Raw genomic sequence first — 18,621 nt, forward strand, 5'->3', positions numbered from 1 at the left:
ACCCCTCTAGTTGTAAAGGTCCGAGTTTGGGGAAGCTGCCCGGCTTACAGCGCTGGAATGAGTTTCCCGAAATTCTGATTTTTGCTTGAAATCTCAAATTTTACCACACGTGAGAAGACGCTTCCGCTGCTTTCCTTGACGTGCCTTCATCTTGAGGAGGCCGTCTGCCGGGTGCCGCAGCGAGGGTCTGGTCTGTCGCTGCAGCGCCGCGCCCCCCGCTGCAAACACCGGCGAGCTGGACAGCAAAGGGCGTCCGGCTTTGTTCAAAACCAGCTCAGACCTCCTGGAGCCCCAGGTGGGGTCTCGGGACCCATCCTGCCGCCCGGCCCCAGGGTGCAGACCGCACTGTGCGGGGTCGCGGCTCTAACGGGTGGCCGCTGACCTTCCAAATGTTACAGAAACCTGACACACGTGTAACACAGTGACTTACCGGCACGGGGGACACTCGCTTTCTCCTTACGCCCGGAGACTCTGACTTCGCCGTGCGTCCGGATGGCGAGCCGCCGGGGGATGGGCTGCGGCGACCCTTGGGAGCTGAGGACGCGGGGCTGGCCTGGGCCTCTGCCTGTGACTCCGTCGCCAGGTTTGCCATCTCAGGCCCATCTCCTTTAACGGGGATTGGTTTCACCACCTGCATTGAATACAAATGTATTGATTACTTACAAATATAAAAAGTGAGTCACTCTGAGCTCAGTGAGTTCCGTTAGGCAGTGTCAGACCAAGGCAGCAGACATGTCGGCCTGCACTTGAGTCATTTAGGCCACAGGTCAGGCTGTGTTGCCCACAGGTTCTAGCCCCGGGCTTCCCGGCCCAGCCCAGCTGGGATCACAAGGCCGAGTGTGGTCTGTGGCCTCAGCACTGTCCCCGGCCCCCGGGCCCACCAGCCAGGCCTGTGTCCCCCACACCGGTCTCGCCTTCCCCTGCCGGGCTCTGGCCACGCAGGCGCCCAGCCCCCACCCAGCCTGCGGCCCCCAGACGACACGTCTCCACGGGCGAAAACGCGCTGCTCTTCATAAAAGGCTCAGTCCAAGGCCCACCTGCCAGGGAGCCGCCTGGACCGCAGCGGCCCCACCGAGGAGTCCCCGCCGCTCCGCCCACCCGACCTGGCACAGCCGCACCCGCTGGTTTACTGCGCACAAGCCGTCTTTTCCCGGCTGGGGCTCCTGACGCCTCCCTCACGTGTCAGGCCCCCGAGGACAGAAGCAAGCGTGGAACCGGGAAGGCAGAGGTGGGACAGTAGCCCCTACTCGCCACTCCTGTCCCTGCTGGACCGGGGACCGTGAGAGAAAACAGAACCTGGTTCACGTGTAACTGTGGCTTCTTTTGGAAAAGCTGTGACTTCTGAAAGGCGGGGACTCTCTCCAGCGCAGGGCCTCCAGGGGCAGCCCTGGCCGCAGGCAGCTCCCGCTGTGAATGGACGGGGCTGCCACCTCCATGACATGTGCCCACAGCAGCTGCTCTTTTCTAAGGGGAACGTGTCCACCTCCGTCCTCTGACGGGATGACCGAGAGCTGAGGAGTCCGTGGGGGTGCAGGAGCCCCGCTGGAAGGGGACGGACAGGGAAGCAGCTCGCGGGTCAGAGCCGGGAGAGCGTGCGGCCGCAGGGGCCGCCTGGACCGCGGGGTCTGGCCGTTTACGAGCCGGTCAGCACGGGACGTCCTGAGGAGCCTTCTGAGCGACAGGAAGCCTCTAACTGCCCAGCCACCCGGGCCGCTGGGCACCCAAAGCACGGCCAGCGAGGAGCACGGGGCGCGACGCCTGCCTTCACACCTGCTCAAACCCAGGCAGGTCCGCGGGACAACAGCGCCGGGCGCCTGTGAGCAGGTGTCGTCCAGGGTTTCCTGCACCTGTGACTGACCCGCGCCCACGGCCCTGCTCACGCGCGCACACCAGCACGCCCCCGGGGGCTGCCTCTGCGTGCACGGAGCGGACGAGCGCTGGTGGTACGGCCTGGCCCGGCCCCAGTCACCGCCCCAGCAAGCCCCACGCCGCCTCCGTGAGCGGGAGGGAGCAGCGCCGTGGACCCGAGGAGCAGGCCCCCTCGCTGCGTCGCACTTCGCTCCACGGGGGTCGCGCGTTTCCCACACTGCAGACCAGACCCTGCCCCCGCAGAAAGGCTGTGACTGGCTCACTGTGTGGCGTGAGGCCGACCCCGCGACCCCGCGACCCCGCCGTGCGCCTGAGCTTTAGGAGGGAACAGAGGCCGCAGACAGAGTGCGCAGGATTCCCCCCCGAGGGTCCGGTGCATGCCCCACACCCGGGGCCCTCTCCGGCCCGGCCCGAGCCTGTGGGCCTGTCTAACCGTCTGACTTCCTGAGCGGTCCCTGGAGTTAAGGTCCTGGATCCCGGTGAGATAAACCATCCAGATAGAAGCCGAGACCTGCTTTTGTGTCCCACGTGCCACTTCCAGCCGGCTCCGCGCCGCGCGCCGCCCAGCACACCTGGCTCCCAGCCGGCCAGGCTCGGCGGGGACAGGGCACAGGCCGGGCTGGCTGGTTCCCGGGGACACATCAAACGTGCGCGGCTCAGCTGAGAGCCCCCTCAGCCCCCACAGGACCGGCTGGTGCCCCGGCCCCTGCCCCACGCCCCTCACTCACCACAGGGCCACGGCGGCTCCTCCGCTCCAGCCACTCGTGCCGCCAGGCCGGCATGCAGGTGGCCTTGAGCTTCTCCCGGATCATCCGCTCCTCAGGGCGGTCGTCCATCTTGTGTAGACCCCGGAGCGTCTCCTTAGTCTCCATCTCACGGCTGCGGCGGGCGGGGACAAGGAGGAGAGGCGTTACAGACAGAAAGCAGAACCACGTGGTTCTAGTTTGTATGTCCAGTGGACATGAAGCTGAAGGGAAAACTGTCCTCAGCACGCAAGGGGACCGGCACTGGGAGCCCCGTGGTGGCCTCGCGGGGCGTGGGGCCCAAGGAGAGAGCGCGATGCCTTTAAAAGGCAGGCTCTACCCACCCACAGGGCACCGGACTCCAAGAACATGAACGCAGGCCTGTGTGCAGGTCGTAAGGACGAGGGTCCCAAGACGGGAGGCTCAGCATCCACGCACACACTGTCTCTCGGCAGCGCTCTGATTCCGCACATGTGAAAGACGCGCGTTCATCCCAGAATTCCCGGTAACTCAGGTCGATACAGACAGAATCTGGCACACGTGCTCATTTTTGGAAATAAGCTAAATCAAGACGGATGAGCCAGGTGAAACCGACGCACGTCTTCCACGGCCCCACAGCATTTTTTCGTACCCCGAATGCCTCAGCTGCGTTCTCAGAGCGCTGCGCCCTGACAGCATCCGGGGGCCCCACCCACGGCCCCCTCGAGGCTTTCAGATCCCGGTCTGAGGAGGCAGGCGAAGGGACTGCGCTCCGGGAAGAGTCCCCGTCTTAAAAGAGCTAAGCGGCTTCAGTGACTTTCTTGCAAGTTCTGGAAACCTACAGAGCAGCGGCGGCTGTTCCACACAGGAGACACCAGGGAGTCACCTCCCCGCCAACCACGGGGACAGAGCAGCGGCACCATCAGGGACCTAGCAGAACCTGCTAACAGGACAGTGCCCGGGAGGGCAGCGACCCCGCGAGGGGAGTGGGACCGAGGCCAGCAGCTCTGCCAGAAGCCGGCAGGCAACGCGTGAAGCCTGCGTGTGGGCAGGAGGACCACACAGGTGCGCAATCTGCCCCCAAGAACGCGGCAGTGTGAGCAGGAAAATGGGAACGACGGGAAAGAAAGAGGGAGGGAGGGAGGAAGAGGAGCAACTTGTATTTACTCAGGAGTGTTTGCCTGCTTTTCCTGCTCTGATCTGTCATAAAGTACAACGTTGGGGGTGGGGAGGAGGGAGAGGAGGGAGGGACGCCCGAGGGACCTCAGACTTACGGCCCCGGACTCCTGGCTGACCGTGTGCGGAGAGCGGACTCCCCCCGAGAATGATGGTCCGGGCGGGCGAGGCGCCAGGCTGGTTCTCAAAGGTCCGTCCCACTTCACGCCGGACGCCCGCACGCCCGCAGAGGCGCGGGGGCACCGCTCCTAGAAGGCCCCCTGCTCGGAGCTGCTCCGAGGGTCTCATGCCTGCCCCGCCCCCGGCACCCACCCCCGTGCGTGCAGAAAGGACACGCCTGGGGCCAGTGGCTCCCTCGGGTCACAGGCGGCCCCTCCTCGCCACCGTCCGCACCACTTCTCACTGTGAACCGCAGGGACGGGCCGCGCCGAGTAGCTCTGCTTCTGTGCCCGTCTGAGGTTAAGAGCTGGAGGAGAGACGCCCGACACAGAACGGCTGGGTCCATACGTGCACTCGGGGGGCATTAACTAAGGGTTCTGACAGTGATGCAGGTGACCTTCGGGGAAACGCACGTGCGCTCACAACCCCCCAGGTCAGGCTGCCGACAGCCGGCTCCCGAGGGAGCCCCTGCACCTCGCCTCTCGCCCCCCTCCAACCTGACTTCAGGGAGCGCAGCCCCACCCCCGTCCAACCCTCAGTGGCTTCCCCAGGACTTAGACTAAAATCCAAAACGTTGAACACGGCCCGTGATGCCTGCCACACCTGGTCTCTCACCTCACGGCCTAAAACGCCCTCCTGCTCGGGCTGCTGCGGAGGTAGCTTCTCACCTGCCCCGTCTCACCTCGCTGATGTCCAACTCCCGCTTTCCTTCAACGCCTAGAGACCACCTTGATCAGGAATCCCTAGTTCCATCTTGCACTGTCCCAACCTTTTGTGCACCAGGGACTGAAAACCGTGGAAGACAGTTTTTCCACGGACTGTGGTGGGGAAAGAGTTGTGGGATGATTCAAGCTCACCTCCTGCTGTGAGCCCAGCGGGTCCCGGCCCGCAGCCTGCCCTCAAGTGCTCACTGCAACCCTGCAGCCCCCACCCCCTACCCCCAACTGTCAGTGAGGGACGCAGGTGCCAGGGATGCATCATCACAGACCCACCGTCTAACAACGTCTGGCTAGTGATAAGGAGCAACACATACATTAAATAGATGATCATTTATTAACACCTTCGGCAGCCCTAAGGGCCTTCCTAGTTCTAAAGTTTAATGTCTAGCCCTGGCTGCTATGGGTCAGTGGATTGAGAGCCGGCCTGCAAACCAACTGTCGCTGGTTCGATTCCCAGTCAGGGCACACGACTAGGGTGCACGTCAGGTCCCCAGTTGGGGGCGCGTGAGAGGCACCCACACAGTGATGTTTCTCTCCATCTCTTCCTCCCTCCCTTCCCTGCTCTCTAAAAACAAATAAAATCTACTTAAAAAATGTAATGTCTACTCGTATCATTTAATCTTTTTATAGTCCCATATTTAAGACTTAAATTTGCAATTTAGATGTTATTCGAAACAATTTTCATTGTTCCTAACATGCAAATATCAATGAGTGTTTTCTAATGCTTTTGTAAATAATAATTATATACCATTAATTCTAAAATGTTTATTTTTCACATTTTTATCTCTGAGATCAAAATGCCTCTTACAATCAAATGTTGTAATTTAATGGGCAGGTTCATTTCCTTTCTTCATAGTATGTAGGAAAACCGTGTAATTTACAACCAAAGGGGCCTTAGATCCAATAAACCAGACAGTGAATCCTACTCCACCTGCCAGGAAAAAATCATAACTAACAACTCAGTTTCATCTGCCTCTGAAATGGAAACCAAACTGGGAATAAAACCGTTTTCTGACACTTAAGTGTTTTGTTAGAATCCTCACACCCAGTCCTCACACATCAGACACACAGAGGGCTTTCATTTTAGCCAGGTGTGTGTGTGCCTGTCACCTTCCCCAATTAACGTAACACCTACAGCAGGAAACAGCTTTAGGAAAAAAGGCACACAGACTCATCTAATCAGAGTCCTAAAACCCCAGGAGGTCAGAGGGCCTCCAATCTAACTGTTACCCAGAACTGTACCTGTCGTTTTCACCAAATAACAGCTTGTGGAGCTGACCTTCGGGCAAAATAAACGTACATATTTTGGGAACACTTTGAAGACTAAAAAAAAACAAAATTTTAGCCAGATAAACGTGAGAGATGCAAGCATTGGTGCAGATCAAGCTTTACCTTCCTGCCTGTTTAGAAAACATGACGTTTCTCATTGTTTCTGTTTCTGAACATCCTCAGTGTGAGTCTGTGACTGACCTGGAGTTTCCAATGGCCCTTCTCTGCCTCCCAGGTGAGGTTCCTAGTTCTCCGTCTCCTTCTAGACGGGCGGAATTTACCTGCTAAACAGGATGTTCCAGGCCCCCCCGCCCCCCCAGGCCCCTGGAGGCAGCCGCTGTGGGTGGCAGACGGGCTGTGGGCCCCCCACACCGGGGATGATGAGACACTTTCCCACTTCTGTCGGGTGTCGCCCCCAGCCCCGCCCTCCCCCCAGCACCAAGCGCCCCGAGTGCACAGGTGTGTCCTCTGCACTGTAGGTGGCTTTCCCCTGGCATCTCCTGTCCTGTGTGGTGACAGCAATTCTCACACAGATGTCGGAGTGGTTGCTCAATACCTGTCTCCTCTCCATGCGGGAGCCAGTCCCATCATCAGGGACTCGCCCAGACAGGCCAGGAAGGGCCAGTACGGAGCCAGGGCCCCTGCGCCACGGCCACTGCCCCCCACGCAGTCTGGAGCTGGCTCCTCGGAGCCCATCCCCCACTCCGCATGGCCGGTGCTCCCGGACCATCCGGGCTTCTTGTCCGCGGAGGTCTGAGTAAGGCGCACGGGGGTGTCCTTTCGGGAACAAGGGCACCGTGGGGAGAAAGAGCTGGGCAGAGAGGAGAGGCAAGGACACAGAAGGGAGGGAGGGGTGGGATCGGAGGCTGCGTCCCCCGAGTGCTGGAGGCTCAGACCCCTTCTCCTCTGGGGGCCGACGCTCAGGCCCCCAGTTCACCGCCCCGGAGGAGATGGAACCCAACCCAGGTGCCATCGCTTTTAGGAGTTTCTGAAGTGTCGCCTTCAGCCCAGCACAGCTCTGTTTGCCTCAACAGGGACTGCCATGTGCGGGCTGGGCTCTCACCACAGCGCGCTGAGCATCTGAAATCCACATGTGAAGTTCGGTGTGTGAACCTCCCGGTTTAGTCCTTCAAGGGACACGGCACAGAACCTCACCCTCGGAAAGCGCACGCTCTGCTCAGCTGTTTACATGGGACACTGAATACCACGGAGGCCAAAGAAAGGTGGTAACAGAACTCATCATCAACAACGGCTAGAGGCAGGGTAAAACCACCTGAGGGATTCTGATGGATTCATTTACAAATTATTCTAAAGTGTCGTGTATATAGGAAAAATTAATTTATCTGACATCATGGATGGGTTTCTATGAAAATATCCCACTTGACTTTGAAAATTAAAATTATTCTCTAGCAAAAAATATAGGACTCTGAAATGTAGACAATGGTACAGAAACATGAAGAGTACATGGGAAATTCACGGGACATCCTGCTGCACACACTCCCAAGCTGGCCAGGCAGCCAGAAGGTCAAGTTCTCTGAAGGCAGGTCCTGCCGCCGTGAACAAATCCCAGACGCCTGATGCCATGGGCGTGGTAAACAGTCACGGACTCCAGGTCAGTGTAGTGGGCCGTCACTTCTTTTATTCTCTCTGTATTTTAATTTGTTTGTCCTATTACAGCTGTCCCATTTCCCCTCACTGCTCTCCCCTGCTGGGTCGTCACTTCTAATCCCGTGACGGACACAACATCCTGTTACCCTATAACTCACAGGTCCCTTTGGGGCATATAAAGAATTTCAAAGACAAAAGGAAGAATATTCAAAAGGTCTTCTTACTTCTATGTAAATAATTGATAAAAAGACTGGCTTAACGATCACTGTGCAATATAACAACAGTAAGTTCACAAAGGGCAGAGCGTCCCTAGACATTATAATATCAAACCAGTCTTAAAGGGAGTAACTCCCAGGGAATTTTTTCATAGTTAATTACTTGACCTAGAACATGGAGTAAACTACATGCCTCAAAATCTCCCTTCAGACAAGTGACTCAAAAACAGGGCAGTTTACTGTAAGTTCCACACGTTCTTTTATGTGTGTTTACATACAAAATGGGTATTTAAAGCAACTGATATTCTCAGACACAGATCCACTATTGGTAACAGTAACTCAGTGTGCCCCACATTCAGACACCACCAATATATTTAAAAAGGTACACGGAATACTGGTAACTTCCGGGCCGGGCGCTATGATGATGAGCAGGACACACACTGTTCACTGAGGACAGAAAAAAGGCTCTAGGTTGTTTTCCTTTAGGAATCACATTTTTGTTTAATTCTACTTAGAACTGTTTTATCATGAAAAGGCAGCTTCTGGATCACACGTACTCGCAGGAGTAACGCACGGGGACAGCCGCCTCGTAGGAGAAGGGAATGTTGTCCACCTCACACACAAGCATTGGGGTGGACCTCAGTCGGCACCGAGGCGCACAGCCAGGTGAGGCTGGGAGGCAGGTGCACCTAAGAGGAGTCACTGTCATCGCCGTGAAGGGCTGCTGCCTGCGGCCGAGACCCAGATACACCGCGGAACAGAAAAACCCCCTTCGCAACCGTCCAGGCCCCGAGGAAGGGGAGGCAGCCCCGCAGAGACCTAGCTGGTCCTGACGCAGCAGGTCTCTCAGAAAGAAGCCAGCAGATTCCAAGAAGAGCCACACATCCAAGCTGTCCCCGTGCCACAGAGTGTAACACGCTTTTCTGGGACATCACTCAGTAACGGAACCCGGACGTTCTGGGCAAACCTGAAAATGGAATCACTCTTCCTTCTCCTAAATGTGCTAACAGACAAAACTCAACCAGTTCACCGAAGACTGGAACCAGTTACATACCCTGGACCCGCCGGGAGACGCAGAAGATACCAATCCAGGGACTGACGCGTGGGGGCCGGTCAGGACAAGAGGAACCTGCAGCAGGAGCCACGACTCCCAGGAGGAAAGGGAGCGTGAACAGGACCCGCAAAGACGTCCCAACGACACGGCACCGGGGGAGGGAGGGGTGACGCAGGCCCAGCGAGAACACGCAGCGGCCCTTAGAACCGACACAAGTCCCGAAGAAAACCGAAGAGGACCAGGCGTCTGCAGTTAGGTTCATGGGGAAATAAAAGCCCTGGAAGATGAGCAATCAGCAAATATCGTATCTAAAAGCAGCCGAGCAGACAAAGCAGAGACGGCAGTGGCAGCTGGCCCGCCTCGGGGCACCCACGGCGGCCCTACTGGAGCGGAAGTCAGGCTGAAGCGGGACGGCGTGTTCCCGGGGGTCCGGGCTGCGGGGACCGAAGGCGTGAGGTCAGTGAGATACACCGGCTGGCTACACGCCACGCACGATCGTCTGACGGGGTGTCTACGCAGACACGTGAAAACGGTCAGGACCGGACAGCAGCGAGTTCTGTGGCTTCGTGAGATGCAGCGTATCACAAAAATACGGCAGCCCTGACACAGAGACCCAGTGACAACGCGTGGCGTCACTCGCTGTCCCTGGGGCGTGGACGGCTTGAACTCAGTCCTTTCAGAAATACTTTCTCACTTAGGAAAGCCCTCACCTCTGCCACCATGACCCGAACGCCACCCTTCTCCCACACCAGGGACAGCAGGGGGGACGTCGCCGCACGTGCTGAGAGCCAGTGTCCGCACAGGGCGCGCAGGACGCACGGGCCTCGCTTGTCCCTGGTCCCTCCCAGCAAACCCCAGGCCCACCCCAACGCGCCGCTCCCGTGGGCCTGTCCCCTCACAGTCGTGCTAAGAACGCCGCGGCGTCCCTGAGGCCCCACCGCCTCCGGGAGACGGGGCGGGAGCAGGCCCTTCCTTCCCTGCCGGGCTCGGGCCGGAGGTCGGCCAGGAAAAGGACGCCGTTTTTAGCGTTTGCCTACGCGGGCGTTTCCTGTCAGGACAAAGTCCCCTCTGCTACCGGACCAGGCCAGGGGCGGCGTCTGAAGACACCTGATGCGGCAGCGCAGGGCTTCCGCTGCGTCAGAGGCGGCTCGGGGCCCCCACCCAGGGCGCCGGCCCCTATCGGCGGAGACGGCTGAGGGCTCCGTCCGTCAGAAAGACCCCAGTCGGTGCCGGGGAGGCGGTGCTGTGTTCTCCTCAGGGACCTTCTCCAGGGGGTGTGACGACGTCTCTGCGGACCCAGTGGTCTCCACAGAAACGCGCCGGCTCGGAGGGCCCTCTGCCGGGGGCGCAGGGGCCCGGGCAGCCACGTGGCAGGGCAGCCCCGCTGTCTGTGCGCCCAGGGGGTTTATGAGAAGCGGTGTCACGTGAAGAAGGGGACATTCTGCGTGTCTTCTGTGCTAATAAAGCCCCTGGACTGTCTGTAATGCCCCCCGAGTCCCGAAGACGAGGGGACGGGCGGCGCAGAGCCCGCGCCCGCGGTTTCCGAGGGGCGCCCTGCGAGCTGGCGGGGGCGCGCTCTCAGTGGGCGGGGACGGCGTCCGGCAAGGGGGCGTCTCCCCTCCGCGCGTCCACCCTGCGAAACCGCCCCGCTCGCTCGGCGAGAGCAGGCGCCCAGCCGGGGTGAGCCCTGGCGCGGCAACCAGGCCGAGACGAGGTGGGCCAAAGACACGGAAGGTAACCGAGGCAGGACCTCCGTCCCTCCGCGGCGTGGCCGGGCACCCCGAGGAAGCGCAGCGCCCTCTCTGCCGTCACGGACGCGTGTGAGCACGTCGCGAGTGTGTCAAGGACGGAGCGGGTCTTCCTCCCCCGTGTTATCAGGGGACCCTGGGAAGGCCCACGGGGGCGATGATGCTGACTTTAAAGGACAGGTCAGGACCAGCAGGCACGGAGCTGAGGGAGGCGGAAAGGACACTTTCTAGACCAACGCAGCAGCTCGGCAGAAAACCGCGTTCTATAAAACCCTGCACTGCTCGCGGCTCTGCCGCTGAGGACCCCCAGACGAGCGCAGCTAGGCCGGCCCGTCATGGCCTGTGCGCGGCTCCCCCCGCCCCGCGGAGGGGGGACCAGCCCGCAGCATCCCTCACGTTCCGCACGCACGTCCCCTGACTAGTGTCCTGGGCGAGGCTGTCAGAAACCTGGGCTGGCTCAGCTCTGGCTCCGACATGTCAATACGTGGAAGCAGAAAAATCCAGAGAAGACGCCCACGCAAGCCATCATCTGTGTCAACATGAGACTTCTGAGCTGTCACACAACTCAGCCCGTCTTCGTCCAACGAAGGCCCCAAGAACCCAACACATGCGGGACAGACGGGCCGCCAGCCGGAGACGGGCAGGACCGCCTGGGGCAAACCCAGCCCTCGAGAAGCAGGAGTCAGGCCGGGCACCCCGGCCCAGCCGGCCACCAGCAGGGGCCTGGCTTGTCACTCGGATCTGCGCACAGCCACTCGCTCATCAAGGTCTGATGTCTGCAGTGAGGACAAAGATGACATCAACCACTTTCTCAAGGGACGCCCCAGAAAATGAGCCTGAGAGGGGTCTGGGGCTCGGCCCCACCTGACTGAACACCCACCCAGAGCCTGAGCAGAGTGAGCCCTCGGTGGCTTCAACAGTGGTCACAGCTGGTCACAGCAGGGGCAGCAAGAACGACCTGGCCACAGGGGACAGAGCTGTCTGGGGTTGGCTACAGGGCCACCAAGCCAATCCCGTCACTGGCGCCCGCAAGACCACACGGGGTTCGCGAATCCTGGGGCGTGGTGAGATCAGGGTGCAAACACGACACCCCCTAGGGCTGCCTGTCCTGGGACCTGTCACGAGCTGTGCACTCGGTGGCCTGCAGTCCAACCCCACTCTGCCGCCGCCGCGTGTAGTGGCTGGCCCCAGCCGGTCAGGCCCCTGTACCCCAGTTCCCGCCTGCAGAACGGCAGAGATTCCGACTTTACAGAGTGAGTACGGGGCTGAGTTAAGCTAACATACACACGGCCTGTCCATGAAGTATCCAGCCACGCACTACGACAGACACACTTACTGAAGAAGAGACAAGACACAGAAACACTGGACACAGGACAGTGACGCCTCTGTCCCCTTCAAAGCAGGCACCTGGGACCCCACACAGCTCTCCCAGTCACCATCAGCTGCCCCATCGTATTTTCCTGAATCTCATCAATGGTCTGAAATCTCTTCCCTTTCAAAGTTGATTCTGGTTTTGGGCAAAGCCACAAGTCCCAGGGCGCCAAACCTGGGCTGTAGGGGGCTGGGTCGCCTGGTGATTTGACGTTTCAGCAAGAACTGCAGGAGACGTGATGCGCGGGGGGGTGCGTTGTTGTGACGAAGCTGCCAGTCACCAGCTGGGCACGGCTGCGGCCTCCGAGTCACCCCAACGGTGTCCACGGAGGAACGTTCCAGCTTAAGGCAACATCTGATGCAGGTCCGCCGCTCTGCCTGCTCAGTCATGTTGGCTGCGACGGCCACACAGCACGCACACACGCTCACTCAGTGGCGTCTACGGCCCCACTGACCGGTACAGTGAAGGCGCCATTGGTCACGCAGGCGCGGTCCCGTCCGCTGGCCTTGGCCGCCAGGTGGCGCCGATGGCGCACCGACTGTTCTTGTATCAACAATGGCTGGACGCCCTCTGGACAGACCTCATGGGGGCTGCGCTTAAAGGGACGCTAGCCGCCCTACTCTCTCCTGTAACAAGCGGCGGTGGCTCCCACGGGCGTGTGTCCCACGCGCCCCCTCTGGGTTCAGCCCTTTGCAGGCAGCGCCTCCAGAAAGGGTTGCGGCGGAGGAGCCTGGAGCGCGCGGAGCCGCCGCTTCCGAGAGGACGAGGGGGCTGAGGACGGCGGAGCTGCGCTCCGGGGCGCCCCCTCTGTGGCCTCACGCCGCGGCCCCCTCCGTGGCCTCACGCCGCGGCCCCCTCCTCTGTGGCCTCACGCCGCGGCCCCCTCCGTGGCCTCACGCCGCGGCCCCCTCCTCTGTGGCCTCACGCCGCGGCCCCCTCCGTGGCCTCACGCCGCGGCACGCTGAGGCCCGGCCCCGCGCCGTCAGGGACGGAGCCCGAGGGAGGCGACAAGCTGAGCCCGCAGCGAGGGGAGTCCGCGCTTCAGGGCCAGGCCCCCAGCCTCGGAGCCCGGCTTGCTGACCCCGCCTGACAACACGCTGGAGCAGCGCCGGTTTGCAAGGAGCGAACGCCTCCGCTTCCCCCGCTTTTGGAGCTCACGGCGCCGGCGGGAGAGCTGGGCGGGCAGGACGTCCGCCCGCATGACCCCGCGGCCCCGCCCCTGGGACACCGGGAGGCGGCCGTCCCTCCGCCTGCGTCTCTGCCCGCACGTGCAGGGGGCACGTGGACGCGCCACGTGTGTTAGGCGCGGGCCAAGGTTTTACAGCTGCGCATGCGCGCCTCTCCGCGGCCGGAGCGCGCCCCCCGCCCCGTCCTGGGCCCTCTGCAGCCGCCGCGCCTGCTCCCGGCCTCCTCCGCGTCCGCACGGAGGCAAGGGCAGCCTCTGCACGGGGAGCAAAGCTGGGGTGCCGGCCGAGGCTTAAGCCAGCTGAGCACTAATCTGAAAACACAATGATCTAAAGTATGTTTGCTCCGGTCGTATCAACAATGATGATGTTTTCAGAGGACGTTTGCCGCTCCGCCAAGACTCCTTATGTAAGAGGAACAGATGTCACTGCTGTTTTCTTTTTTTAATTTTAAGAGCTACTGTCTTCCGTGCAATTTGTTCTTTGAACCGAAAAAAAAGTGACCAACTTTGGTTAATGACATCTGGTGTTTCAGGCACAAACTTGACATATTTGGGTGAGACAAGACGGACATCTGTGAAAAGGGTGAAGGAACTGAGCCAGAAACAAAAACAAAAAGCATCTCAGACACAGACAACGGCGTGGTGACGGCCAGAAGGAAGGGGGTGCAGCGGGAAGCGGTGATGGAAGGAGACGTGACCTGGGCGGGGAGCACACAGTGCGATGCAGAGGACGGCCTACAGCGTCGCACACCTGACACCTATACACCGTAGTTTTCGCTCCGTAAGACGCACCTGGGTTTAGAGGAGGAAAACAAGAAAAAAAATATTCTGAACCAAATGGTGTACTAAAATATTTAACAAAATGTAACAGAGTAAGATTTCCACCATGTAAAGTGAACAGCAGTCAACAGCGGCATTAAGAACCGTCATCACTGTCGTTAACAAAGAGGAGAGACTTTAATGCTCAAACGCTCTCCTGGTTTTCTGGGAACTCCGTGTCAGGTGATACACGTCACGGTCTGTGACACGATATTTGCTCCGTAAGATGCACAGACATTTCCCCCCCCACTTTTTAGGGACAAAAAGTGCATTTTATGGAGCGAAAAATATGGGTAATTTTATTAACCAAGGTCACCCCAATAAAGTTAAAAATTTTGTAAAAAGGCATTTTACAGGAAGTAAATTCTAATACTTTGCACTACACATTTTTTATTTTTTACTTCAGGAATTTAATACAAAATGTCATTCTGCAATGAACTGCACAATTAATCCATCTACATCAGCAAGTATAAGTCAATCTACTATACAACCCACCTCCTTTTAAAAACCACTCTCTACTTGCACAGTCTAATAAGCAAGTGGAAAAAGCTGGAAACCACTGATGCCTCGCAATGAATTCAGCCAAAACACCGCCGATGGGCCCGCAAGCTGCAGCCACGTAATGCTGCCAAATAAAACCTCTGAGTCCGACACGCTCCGCCTTCCGCTGCGAGTACCAGCCTCTCGTGCAGAGCTACCATGAAACACCACGGGTTCCCTGAAGCGAGCATGTGGACTTGCAGCTCGGGAATCTCCCCAGATGGCTGCGGCCCAGTGTGACAGCAGTCTCTGCACCGTCCCCAGGACACTCAGATGTCCCCAGCAGAACCTGACCACAGTCACATGGTCCACAATCCCGTCAGTCCTTCCTCGGAACAATTTCTTCCAGCTGTTTGCCCCCTGTTCCTTCCCACCCAGCGTCCCTACGTCACCGTGAGCCGAGCCAGGGGCAGGCCCGAGTTTGCCAAGTGCCGGCTCACGCGCCTGCCTCAGTGATGTCTGCATAGCTGGCTTTGGGGGCACAGCCTCCCTCTGAGAAACCAGCCCCTGGTGCCCCCCCTGGAAGAGGGGCTCGGTGTGAACCTCCCACTTAGGTCACTGTCTGGCCTTCATGAGAGCCCACACATGGCGACACCGGGAATCCCACAGGACACCTCTGGGAATGGGACGGGGCAGGAAGGAAGGAATGCGCTTCCCTCAGCAGGTGGCACTCTGCCCTTGAAGATGTGACTCGGAGGAGTGTTAGTGCTAAAGGTGTCATCTGCCCATGGAGGCCCTGAGAGAGGAGCCTCATTCATCCCGACATCCTGTGCTAAATATAGCCCGAATCGTCAGTCTGTCCACCTAGAAAACTACTTCCTCGCTTACACGCGGGGCTGCGGGTGCTCACGAGGACGCAGACTCCTCCACACGGCGCCAGAAGCGACGATCGAGTGGAACGCAATTGCATTTATGTAAAACTGGCAGGATCTGACTTACGACTGAGCCTGACAGGCGCTTCAGAAGATATTCATCAGAGCCATGTTCTAATTTTAATGAGTTCAGTCATGAAAGAATAATATGAATGGAAATGGGACAAGCGACTAATATATAAATTCCATCGTATTATTTCTGTTTTAAAACATGACAGTCACTCTTTCAGAACCACGCATGTGAATATTCTTTTTACCTAGAGTAACTCTGACTCAATTCATTACCCTTCTGGCTGAAACTAACCTGAAAACCTCTACGCTGAAGTGTGGAAGCAGATGTAAGTTTATCTAGTAAACAGAAGCAGCAAAACGACGGAGCGACAAAATGTGTCCAGCTCCCTCAGGCTGATCTCCCGGTCTTCCCTCTGTGCAGTCACCCCCCCACGTCCCAGTGCCACCCTCCCTGGAGAAACTGTCAGACAACCCTTCAGCGCCCCCCCGCCCCCCCCCCCCCCACGTCCCTGCCCAGCAAGCAGTCCTGGGCTACAAACGCCCCGATCTCCGTCCCCAGTGGCCGTGAGGCCTGCAGGGCAGAACTGGGTCTGCCATCCCGTCCCAGCGCAGTGCGCGCTGTGCTCAGGGGGGAGCTCAGCGAGGCCCACGGGGGGCTGCGCGGAGGAGGCCTCCGGACCGGGAAGCCCTAGAAGAGGTAGGGTGCTTCCTCGAGGCTCCACCTCCGGCTCCAGGGAAACTGAGGGAGAGAGGAGCTGGGGCAGCCTCGCGGGGGTTCCGGCTCCAGGGAGGGCCGGTCAGGGCATGGAGCCCCGAGGCCTGTCCCATCACCGCACGAGTCCTCGGCCCATCCTGCTGACGTGGCTGCTCTTCTGAGGCCAACAGCAGGACGGGGCGGGAGACCCTGAGGCGGGGCAGAAGCGCAGCGACTGGGCCTGTCGCAGAGACGTGACTGGGAGGCCGGGCCTGGGCTGGGGGAGGGGCACGGTGTGGCGCGCTGGGCCCCCGGGGTCCCGGCCCCTTAGACCTGGACTCGCCAGTTTGGGGGCACAGCTGGCAGTGGCCTTTGGAACCAGAGCATCTATTCCATAACGTCATCTTACACCAAGGTCTGGCACAGGGAGTTCTGTGCTACCCGTGCACGTGTGCCCAGATGTAACCCCGCATGAACCGGGTGCACTTACACCACGAGACCAGGGACGGCGCCGGCACTGCTCACGGTGCCCAGGACGCTCTGGACCCCGCCCCTCACAGGAGCGGGCCGAGTGGGTGGCCCGGGTGTCACCGAGAAGCTAAGGCAGCTGCGCGTGAGAGCGTGTATGAGTGACTGTGTGAGTGTGACTGTGCGTGGTATGTTACTATGTGTGTGCGCGAGACGGGGTGAGAAAGGAAGAGAAACAACTCACTGAGTCCGTGTGTGGCCGACCGTGCGCTCTCCTTAGATAAGAAAGTCCTCCGAGCGGACTTCAGTAATGGGCACCGGTGACATTCAGCCCCCGGGGACCCTCCGCGAGCAGCGAGCACGCACCACGCAGGGTTATTCTGAACCCGCCGCCAGCTGCGCCTCGGGACTGGCTGCCTTCGGACGGCACGGCTCACACCTGAGCACTAAAACCCGGCCGAGGAAGGAAGCGGAGAAGCGAAGGCAGGAAGTTCCCGAGCTGGGTCTCCTCCCTGAGGCCTGCGCCCCGCCAGCTCTCCCCAGGGGCCCCGCCCGCGGGGGCGGGGGCGGGGGCGGCCCGGCGCAGCGCAGGCGTCAGGTGCGCGGCCACGGCGGGCAGGCGGGCGGGGAGCACAGGCCCGGCCCCCGGCCCCGCCGCTTATCAGCCCGCCTGGGAGCAGGAATGCAGGACGCGGCAGGTCCCAGCCATCAGAGCCGGGCGTGCCTGGCGCCGAGGGGGCCGGGACCGGCCGCGGGAGCCCCCGGCACCAGCCCCGTTAGCGTCCTCCCAGGTCCCTGTGAGAGTCAGAGCTTCCTGGAACCCGGGCGCCAAGTCACCAGGTTAAAGGGGAAAAAAGGGCTGGTGGTGAGAGTCCCACTTCCCAGCAACTGCTGACTGCCCGCCTTATGTGCAAAGAAGCCCCCGAACAGAACTGAACCGGAACTCTCACAAGGAAACGAGGCACCTGAGTCACGGAACCACCGGGGCCCCACGCACACGCTGTGCAAGTGACAACGCGAGACAGTGCAGGACGAGGTGCGCGCGCTGCTGAGCCGGCCGCTCTGCGGTCAGAGGTCAGCCCCGCGGCCCCGCCCTTCCTTCCACAGCTCAAGCTGCGGGGGTTGGGGGGGGAGTTTTTAACCAAAAATTAGACTTCAAGTTATTTTCAAAACTGCTAGGTATGTTTACTAAACACAAACACGCTCGCTGCTTTGCCCCAACTTATTTTCTCCACTTTGCAAAATACTATTCTCCCAGCCGTCACACGTTTCCTTTTTTAAAAAATAAAAGTTTCTCATCATTTGAGGTCAGTTGACAAATACGATTCCCCTCTTTTCTGAGCCTTCATTGCTCTTCGTTTGTATTCCCCTTATAGTCAGTACCCAGGTTTAACATTTCATGAGTTTCCACGTTCAAAAAAGAGTAACCAAATTGCAGCAATAATTACAACTAAGAAATGCTGTTCAGATTAAGTTCTGGGAAAGTTGCTGGAGCGCGAGGGGTGCCCCGGCCCCGCCTCCCACAGGTGCGGACTCAGCCCCGGGGGACGGAGTGAGCCCCCCCACTCCCCCGTGACGGGGACCCCGGTGCCTTGCCGTGTTCCACGTCACCTGACCCGAAAGGCGCAGTGTGTTCCGCTGCTCTGGTCATCGTTTCAAAATAGTGGGGGGTGGGGGGGCGCACGGCTCTCAGGCCAACGCGGCTGTGCTGACGCCCCTGCTGGCCTGGGGACGGGTGTGCACCTGCTGGCTCCTGCTCTGCCCACAGACCAGGCCACAGAGATGGGAAAGGATGTCCTGACTGAAGTGCTCGGACCCGCCCACTTCCCGGGACCTCGCCCAGGCCACTTCTGTGACCCCTGTGACGGGAACGCCCAGGATGCGGGCCTCCTCAGCGCGGTCACCCGGGAGAGTGGCTGGTCCTCAACGTGCCTGCGGCACTGTCAGCGAGGCACTGCTCACCGCGCGCGCTTCACCACCACGCACCCCGCTTTCTAGATGAGAAACGCGAGGCTCAGGGCCCAACAGGTCTGACTTGGGGACCCAGGCGCCCAACGACACGGTGCCGTCTGGGGGCCCCCGTGCAGCCCCAGGATGGCGCGGGGCAGGGAGGCAGGAG

The 18,621-nt window shown here is 59.7% G+C and overlaps 1 protein-coding gene across 1 annotated transcript in view; it reads right to left on the reverse strand.

Moving 5' to 3' along the window:
* The window catches only part of MAP3K1 (mitogen-activated protein kinase kinase kinase 1), a 51,649-nt gene that overhangs the window by 22,476 nt on the left and 10,552 nt on the right, over positions 1–18,621 (reverse strand). Inside the window, exons 2-3 of the mRNA XM_090276106.1 lie at positions 2,598–2,748; positions 431–631 (exon numbers count right to left, since the gene is read on the reverse strand). Of these exons, the coding sequence (XP_090132232.1) occupies positions 431–631; positions 2,598–2,748 (352 nt within the window). The remainder of the gene's footprint in view (positions 1–430; positions 632–2,597; positions 2,749–18,621) is intronic.

The sequence above is a fragment of the Furipterus horrens genome, unplaced genomic scaffold, assembly GCF_987537825.1.
Source record: "Furipterus horrens unplaced genomic scaffold, mFurHor1.1.pri manual_scaffold_5, whole genome shotgun sequence".
Taxonomy (NCBI): domain Eukaryota; kingdom Metazoa; phylum Chordata; class Mammalia; order Chiroptera; family Furipteridae; genus Furipterus; species Furipterus horrens.